We start from the raw sequence: 8,585 nt of genomic DNA, 5'->3' as shown, positions 1-8,585 counted from the left end.
TTATATTGAGTCCTTTATTGTACAAGAGGTCCGCAGCAGGCCTGTTTCCCGTCTCATATTTCTGTGTTAAATGTCAACATGGGGCGAAACAGTCACAGTGCATGTCTACAGTTAACAGCGTTGAGTTTATAAACACAATCAAGCAAAAGACCAACAGATGTGCAGTATTTACAGCATAGAAGGCTTTATGTCAGTCATTTTAAATCAGAGCCTCGTTGGTGATTTGGTTGCCAGCTGATGTGGCTCCTGAGGCAAATGCCTGATTCACACCTTTGTTTCACCAGGTAACTAAAACTATATGAGTCCCAAGAAAAACTGATGATAATAATTTGTGATCTGCAGCAGAGGGATGTGTTCAAGGCAAAGATTCACTACTGTGTTCACCTGTTTGTGCTTTATGCAGCAAGGTCAGTACCATAAACACAGACACAGGCAGCACTGGAGTGATTAAACTGGGTCACACAACAATGATTAACTACAGTATGTTTCCATTGTTTTGGTGGTGTAACACTACCTGAGCTATTAAAAGCCTATAGAAAAAAACAAGAGTGTCTGTCCAGAGCAGCTGACTCTAGTCCGTTAGGACGAAAGGAGCTACATGAGCCTACCGAAGGCTTTTCCCCTGGAGAATATCCCACTATTTCACTGACCTCAGACTCAACACTATCCAGCGATAACAGCTTGAGAGTCTTGTAAAACCTGCTGGAAGCCAAAGAATTCACCAGTTTTCACCAAGATTCTAGTTTTTCTACAGAGCAACTTAACACGTGACTGAAAAACATTCTTTAACCTCTGACGACACCCAGGGTGACAGGTTGGTGTGGTTAGAAATGTCCCGTGGCACCTGTAACCACACCCCAACAGTGATGTCACAGAATCCTGGAATACACCTGTACATCAGAGAGTTTCAGAGTGTTATTAAGTTTCTTTAAAGTCTTGTAAAATGTTAGCTCAAACCTGTTTGTTTGCTAGCCAGCCTACTCCTGACTCTGTTTCTTGGCACATTTCCTTGTTTGTTAACGCGTTACCACTGCCAAATGTCTATCAGCTAAAAACACATTAGACCTCACCGCAGGATATTAATAACTTACGTGCATGTATTTCCTCATGAGCGTGCACCCAGCCCCCAGGAACAGTGCCAGGCTTTGAAACCAGTAGCTGCCAAATCGTATAACTACATTGTCAAGTGATGCACTGGGGCCCAAAAAGTCTTCCCATAAGTTTACATCTGTAAAATGGTGGACACATTTTTTGCGTGTCACAAATGACTCATTTCACTGTCAGAATTTGAGCCATTTGGTCCAATAAAATTTAGAAAGCTAGAAGAGCTGCAAGACGAAATTGGGCGCTAAACTGGAAGCCGGCTCAGACGGTGTGTCCAGATATAATGTAACGTCCTTGGTGAGCACCATAACAACAAAACAGTGACCAACTCATACAGGCATTTCTCTGTAGCGCTGCAAGTGCTCACAAAACACCACAGACTTATTTTAAAGATGTCTTAATCACATCAAAAGTCTACACAAAGGGATTTAACATAAGATAACATAAGGATTTGATTGGAAAGTCCCACTGCTCAGATCTGTAACTGTCTACAATAACTCAGTGCTCTCTGAGAACTCACCAACTGTCTTGGTGTGAGTTAATAAGACAGTGGATTTTTATAGAGATGCACTTCAAGCAGTTCAAGGGTGGTTTTATAAAGGAAACAACACAATGCCGATGTCCTTGTGTACAGCTAGTTTCTAGTTTAATAGTCCCTCTCTTTATTCCCGAGAAATTGCTCACGTCCTCTAGAAATAGATGCCACAACTCAATAATATTTAGTTTACTATCAAAAATTGACAGTGGAGAAGCATGAACTACTGAATATTCGGCATCTTTGAGAATAAATGAAACGACTAATCGTTAATCAAAATAGTTACTGATTGAACTGGTAGAAGATCTTTGCCTCGAACACATCCCTCTGCCACAAAGTGATACAAACATCTGAAAGATCAATTTCAGGGAAACAAATTCATACCTTTAAGGGAACACACAACAGACAAAGATCAATAACTGCTCAAGTGCTTTATAACTTTACACTGAGAGTAATAAACAACACAACATAAGAAGAGCATTTACAGTTTGGTCACAACAAATGGGAATTGTTAAATTCCCTCGACAGTCACTGACAGAATATTATAGTGATGATTTAGTAGTGCAGTTCTGCCACTGGTATCCTCCATGACTAAAGACAATACAGGAGTGTTTACAAATGATAACAGATACCTGTGTAACAGCGTGTGCTTCCTTGTTTCAGATTAAATTAAATTTGTCCCTTCACAAAACCCTCAAGACACTCTTATAAACCACAGAACTTCTCATGAAGTTTAAAATAACATTAAATTTAGAACAGGGGGGAATAAATCTTTGGACAGCAGTAAAACAAAAAGGTCATTTATGTGTCAAAGGCCACCAATTTCATCACAGTGAGAAGATAATGCATCATAAAGAACACACCCAACTACAACACACAGAAATATGTCTGATTGAAAAAATAAATAAAATGAATCACACTTTCTTGGACATTCAGTAACATTTCGGTCGTTTACCCTTCTTTCTTGTCAGATAAGCAGCTTTGCCGTCAGCGCAGTAAGGCTCCGTTCGCTGTGGTTTCGAGGGTTCCTCGGCCATGAGTGGCTTGTTAATCTAAAGGCAAACAGTGCATTATTAACAAGGCTCCATTTTACATTAATACAAGCATAAACTACTGTGATATCACCATTATTATGTAGTTAGAGAGAAAGTAATTATGCATTGTTTTGTTTCTTGGTTTGTCATAGAGGGAAATGACAAAGTGACAAATCAGAGGAGATGTGGGTGCAAGAAAATATTATGAAAAGTGTCACTGTAATCTATGTTTACATGTAATCATGAAAACATAATTATAAATATTAGTTGCCATTTCTGCTCCTAAATCTGACACACTGGACCTTTAAATAACTACGTGGAATGTGAAGAAAGGAGTGAAGTATAGTGGCAGACCCACAAGGAATTAATTGATAATAATTATTGAGTTCATCACTACAAGACACCCTTTCCATACAAGATGTCATGTAATCCACTGCTGACATAAAAATGTTTATTATAGCCACTTTGAAGTCTTCAATTAATTTCATAGGGTCATTAATTAACATACATGTCCTCCTGATACTTCACTTAAACTTTCTTATGAGCCAAGATAAGTGCATCACTCACTGGCAAGCGGCTCCACCTCCATGGCTTTAGACAAACTCAGCCCAGAGTTCTGTTTGGGCCGTGCTCCCAGCTCTCGCACATCCCTGGCTGGATTCTGGTTCTCATCCAGGGGTTTCTTCTCTTTCTCCACCTGCTCTGGGTTGTAGAAGCCTCCCTCGTCTGCCACCAGCTTGTCCACTCTCTCCAGCAAGCGTCCCACCTGGGGATGCTCCCCGAATATGCAGTTGTTTATAACAAAGTACCTTCGCTTACACTTCTCCATCACCCACTGCAGCTCCTTTCCCTCCCTGCGAATGTACCTCTCGATTGAAATGTTCCTCAACACCTCTGCCCAGCTGAAAACCACAATCGTATGCTCCCACACACGCTCACCAAAGAGACTCACGTGCTCCTCGATGCGAGTGCGGTCCACCTCTGTGAACATGCCCACGGGGATGACGAGCAGGAAGGCGTGTGGACCTGGAGGACAAAGAGATGCTCCCCTCACTAGCTCCTGTTTATATGAAAGTGGTGTATCCTGAGCGGAGAACCAGCCTGGAGTGTCCACCACAGTCACCTGGCGGTCCTGCACCTCCGTCTGTCTCTTCACACAGAACTCAGCTGCTCGCTCCAAGCGAAACTCCTCCCGTCCTAAGATGGTGTTTCCAGTCAGGCTCTTCCCCGGCCACCTCCAGCCCAGCACCACCAGACGGACTTCAGGCAGGCGGATAGCCGCCTTGGCTGCTGCTATCGCCGCCTTTTTGGCTTCTTCCTCTGGTCCATCACTGCCTGTGGTCGTCAAATTTATATATTTCAGTATTAGAATCAGTTATCATAGAGATTCAAATTTTATACAATAATTACGATTATTTTCATTATCAATTCTCAGAGTCCTTAGGACCACTTGTGGGTCGTTGGTCCAACCGGCCTTCCTGTGGGTTTCTAAGGCTAGCTGAGCCCAGGTGTGAATGGTTGTTAAGCTGTCTGGGGAGAGAACTCAGTGCTACATTGTAGGTGGGTGATAAGTAATGTCTTAGGCCACCTCCTCTGTTCAAAGGCGGTCGTTCCAGTTTGACATAGATGGATTCCTTTACTCCTCTTTCAAAGCATCTGTCTTCTCTGGGAGAGGAATGATTTTTTCCCCTTCAGATGTAAGAGGACAGCAGAGTCTTGACCTGAGGACTATGCTGTCCACTTACATCTGAAGGAGAAAAATGGGCTGGTTGGACCAAATACCCACAAGTGGCCCTAACCACTCTGAAACTCAGAGCTCACATGTGTCCTTAACACCCCTGTAAGAACAAACCCACACACAGAGTTTAAAAGCCAGCTAACTCCCCCAGTTAGTTAGAAATGAAGAAGCCTCGTGGATGAGAGGTGACACGTCTTACAGAAACCGAAACAAGTCCAGTAGCCTACAATACAGCACCTAGAGCTAGCATGACCTGGATGACTGAGAACCTTCATCAACATATACTTTACTTAATTCAATTCAATTCAATTGTCTGATCTGTTTGCTATATGTTGTTAATGCAAAACGAATGTATATACATTTAATTACACAATACTGTTCATAAACCACAGTTTGTCTATTTCTATTGGGTACCAACATTGACAATAAAACTTTCGCCAAGTTAGCATCCAGTGAGAGCGTGGCTTTTCAATGTAATAACCACAAAACACTACTAAAGTTGTATAAAAATATCAGCATAAGTAATGATTAATAAGACTGTAATAGCAACATGAAAGCCCTCTTAACGTCATAACTTCACGGATACATGTGAAACGTGTCACATTCCGGCTCAGGAGGAAATGTTAGCGCTGCTAACTTCAGTTAGCGCTCGTTTTATTAGCCGCGGAAACTCCCCGTGTTTGTTTGAAAACTCCCAAGTTAACGACATTAAACAGTCTTAAAAAGATGGTAAAGTTACTGGCTCACCTGTCGTCTGAAGTGGTGTTTTCTCTGCCATACTCAGTTTTATCCCTGGTCGAGGTTTCAATCAGGTGTTGTTTGTCTTTGGGAGGCTAGCTCGAGGACTGCTTCCTCCTACCTGACGTCAGAGGGACAAGCCCACCGGACTGTAATGGCGTCGATTCCGGTCTGACCTTTCAAAGTAAAGGCCTGGCAAAACGGAAGAAGTAAACTGAAATGTTTGAAAATTAGAAATCTTGAAAAACAAGAAATCTGGTAACCAGTAAGGTTGAGGAAGTAACTTTAAAAATGATTCATCGTTTTAACCCCTTCTATGGTATTTTTACAGAGATAAAATAGGACATTGATGTGGACTGCTTAGAGTCTTATCCCACTCTCATATTTTTTGCCAAGATATCTTTATTTTCTTTTACATTTACATTTTCCCTCTCATATGAAATGTGCTGTTTGGCTTCTCTACTAACTTACCCAACCAATCAGTAATATCAGTTTGATCCTATTATTTGCAAAATCACATTCATAAATCAAAATTCTCATAAACATCGTTATTTTTTTAAAAATGAAGCCAACAATACATTACATCAATCCAATACTCCAAAAATAGAAAAGCTATCAAATCATTGAAACTATGTACCTACATAAAATCTTAATGAACTGATTTATGACTTGTGTCTGTGCCATTACCATTTTATTTTTGTGTTTTGTATTTTGTTTGGTTTGCTAATAATTTTTATTTTTTTAACTGAAACGTCAGTAATCACTTGAAACTTGTGTCTTGGCACAAAGAACAAACAATGATGGTCTGTTTTGCAAAAACTCCATACACACAGAACAGCACATGAATATAGTAATTAAGACATACTATTAGACAACACACAGGGAGCCTTTTTATTGTTAAATGTTGATAAACAATATATTTACAACGTCAATGCTAAAATCAGACTTTATTTACAGCTGTATGAAATACAGTAAAGCATTCTGTTTCATGTGTTTAACATGACTTCATATCCTCCTTATTTCTTCATTAGTCCTTTTAAAGTAGTGCACTATGTACAGGCTAAGAGAATGATTACAGCAAAGAAAGGAAAACAGAAAATAAAAGTTTTGTCAATACCTTCACTTAAAGAAAAAAAACTTTAATTTCTTGATAAATATAATCTGTAAAGTGTCATTATGAGCTGAGAAGCAAAAAGCTTATTCTAAAAATAATATAATGCTCTTCATTTTCCCTAAAAACCTTCAAGATTAGTTTAAAAAGCTAAAAAAAATAAAGACCTCCTCCTATATTTTTTGAGTGTTTGTTTCTCCAGGTGAGAGGCTGCTTTAATGTAGTTAGATCGCCCACGATGCCAGCGCACGCATGTCGTTGTCTTCTTCTTCCGCCCTTTTCTTGGTCGCTGTGGAAAAGAAGGAAACGGTAAACAATGAATATTATCACACTATTATGAACGATTTATCAGGATTCATCAAATAAAAGCATAAAAATGCCGCTAAAACAATTACAAACATATATACACCTTTGAAAATGATACATGGGCATCATTAGGTATTTAATTCCAACGCAATTTCTTTAAACTGATGATTCTGAAGAAGTCAAAGTGATTAAGACATTCATTCGTTTGCCCGTTGCACTTACATGCGCGCTGACTGGGCCGTGCTGAAGGCAGCCTGGAGCTGGGCACGCTGGGTAGTCCGCCCATTCTGTCCATGCTCTCCTCAAGCTCCTCCTCTTCCAGCTCAGCCAGCTCGGCCAGCAGCTCATCCTAAGAAAACACACAAAGCACACAGGGCTTAGAGATCTGTCAGAGGCGTTGTGACAGGAAAGAGAATTACAGATTGGTGGTTGACAGATAAAAATGCAGCGAAAGAGAGAGTGAATGCCACTAAAACTGATGTTGACAAAAGGTGGAATGAAAAAGGTATCAACCTCATCAAACTGGTCGCCGAAAGGTCTGGAGATAGCGTCGCTGATCTCATGGGCCACGTCCTGCTGCTCTGTGATATCAGCCATCAGATCATCTATCTTGTCAATGTCCCTGAACAAGAGACAAGAGAGGGATAAAGATTAAACAGCACTGTAAACTCAAGTTCAAACTTAAATTTGAAATGTTTTGCTCACTTTAAGAGGATTTCCCTTTCATTTATTAAACATTTTGTCTAAATATACATTTCTGACATGATGTAGCCAGTCAAAAACCCCAAAGGTATAAGGTTTAGTATTAGTAACGACAGCTTTAATTAATTTTACATTTTTCACATAAGAAGACGTGCAGCTTCTAGGGCCGTGTTCTTACATGTTCTCGTGGACCTGCTTCATGGCCTTGGCAGCAAAGCCCATGTTCTTCAGGACCTCTGTGTTGGTGTGCGAGTTCTCCAGAGCTTCCCTCTGAAACTCGATGGTGGACAGCGTGCCATCGATCTGGGTGAGCTGCTGCTCCAAGCGCTTCTTCCTCTTCAGGGCCTGCAGGGCAGCTGAAACAGAAAGATTTCACACCGATGATCGCAACTGTCCTCCAGCTTATCACCATTTGTTTGAGAGCTAGGGCGTTGACAAATAATAGATACAAGATTCCTCCCATTGTTTATTTTTAGTGAGGTGATTCAACGAGCAATGCAGCACCTCAGGATTTCACTAGAGAAGACTGAACACTTATGAAGGGATATAAACATTCATTCAGGTTTAATAGGAAAAACTTTTGTTTTGACAGTCACTTGTAACAAACCTGTTACACCTGCTGCCTTCAAAACAATTACTGCATCTTATATGAAATATGTTGCTGAGAGTTTATGGGCCTTAATGTACCTTAAAAGTATTTTAACATCATTTAGACCTCCTTCTTTAATACTTTTAAAGAGTTTGACTGTGATATTTATCTTAAAACCCATCAAAAGTTAGCCATACTTAACTTCAAGGCCTAGGAAGTACAGGTGCATCAACAGGCCTCTTTTCAGACCCAGATCAGAAACTCACCACGTTTGTTTTTGGTGCCATTCTTCTTGGCTATCATGAGTTCCTGCTCTATCCTCTTCTCCAGGTAGTCTTGTTTCTTGGTCAACATCTCCTCCGTCTCCCTCAGCTTGTGGATGGCCTCCTGGGGTGAAGGTCCTCCGCGCGACCGGTGGTGTTTGGACTTCGACGAGCTCGACGAGCTCGAGCTCGAGCTCCCCTTGAAAAGTTTCGAGATTTTGCTCATGTTTCGCAGTTTTCGGTGTAAACTGCGCAGGTGAGACAACAAATAAAAGCAAAGGCCTACAGGAGCTCTTCCAGACTGCGTTGATATCCGTCCAACTTCACTGTGTTTCCACAGGCGGGTGTGTTTCGGGCAGATTTTCCAGCTCGACAGCTTCGTGCTTTCAATTCAAACCAGCCAGTGAATGCACCTCTTTCACCACACCTTTCACCATTACCTGCGTGACGTAATGACACCTGACG

General features: G+C 41.0%; 2 protein-coding genes across 3 annotated transcripts; both read right to left on the bottom strand.

Moving 5' to 3' along the window:
* gimap4 (GTPase IMAP family member 4) lies at positions 1-5,276 on the bottom strand. 2 transcript variants are annotated; one of them, XM_073488775.1, is made up of 3 exons: positions 5,159-5,276; positions 3,241-4,008; positions 1-2,691 (listed from the first exon to the last, which is right to left on the bottom strand). In XM_073488775.1, the coding sequence occupies exons 1-3, from the start codon at positions 5,187-5,189 to the stop codon at positions 2,687-2,689; spliced, it is 804 nt and encodes a 267-aa protein (XP_073344876.1). In that variant the 5' UTR covers positions 5,190-5,276; the 3' UTR covers positions 1-2,686. The 2 variants fall into 2 exon arrangements, with proteins under 2 accessions (XP_073344876.1, XP_073344875.1); XM_073488774.1 differs by lacking the exon at positions 1-2,691 and having other exon boundaries at positions 3,233-4,008.
* A 738-nt stretch (positions 5,277-6,014) lies between these two features.
* chmp4c (charged multivesicular body protein 4C) lies at positions 6,015-8,511 on the bottom strand. Its single transcript, XM_073488445.1, has 5 exons — positions 8,124-8,511; positions 7,447-7,624; positions 7,080-7,188; positions 6,789-6,915; positions 6,015-6,549 (listed from the first exon to the last, which is right to left on the bottom strand). The coding sequence occupies exons 1-5, from the start codon at positions 8,344-8,346 to the stop codon at positions 6,485-6,487; spliced, it is 702 nt and encodes a 233-aa protein (XP_073344546.1). The 5' UTR covers positions 8,347-8,511; the 3' UTR covers positions 6,015-6,484.
* Between the last annotated feature and the right edge of the window lie 74 nt (positions 8,512-8,585).

Source organism: Pagrus major, chromosome 19, assembly GCF_040436345.1.
Source record: "Pagrus major chromosome 19, Pma_NU_1.0".
Classification (NCBI taxonomy): domain Eukaryota; kingdom Metazoa; phylum Chordata; class Actinopteri; order Spariformes; family Sparidae; genus Pagrus; species Pagrus major.
This window is presented reverse-complemented; position numbering and strand designations above follow the sequence as displayed.

Excerpts from the sequence above, each read along its gene's own strand:
- gimap4 (XM_073488774.1), bottom strand. The coding sequence starts at position 5,189 with ATGGCAGAGAAAACACCACTTCAGACGACAG. Across the intron at positions 4,009-5,158 it reads AACACCACTTCAGACGACAG|GCAGTGATGGACCAGAGGAA; the intron begins GTGAGCCAGTAA and ends TGACGACCACAG.
- chmp4c (XM_073488445.1), bottom strand. The coding sequence starts at position 8,346 with ATGAGCAAAATCTCGAAACTTTTCAAGGGGAGCTCGAGCTCGAGCTCG. Across the intron at positions 7,625-8,123 it reads TGGCACCAAAAACAAACGTG|CTGCCCTGCAGGCCCTGAAG; the intron begins GTGAGTTTCTGA and ends TTTCTGTTTCAG. Across the intron at positions 6,550-6,788 it reads ACGGCCCAGTCAGCGCGCAT|CGACCAAGAAAAGGGCGGAA; the intron begins GTAAGTGCAACG and ends TCTTTTCCACAG.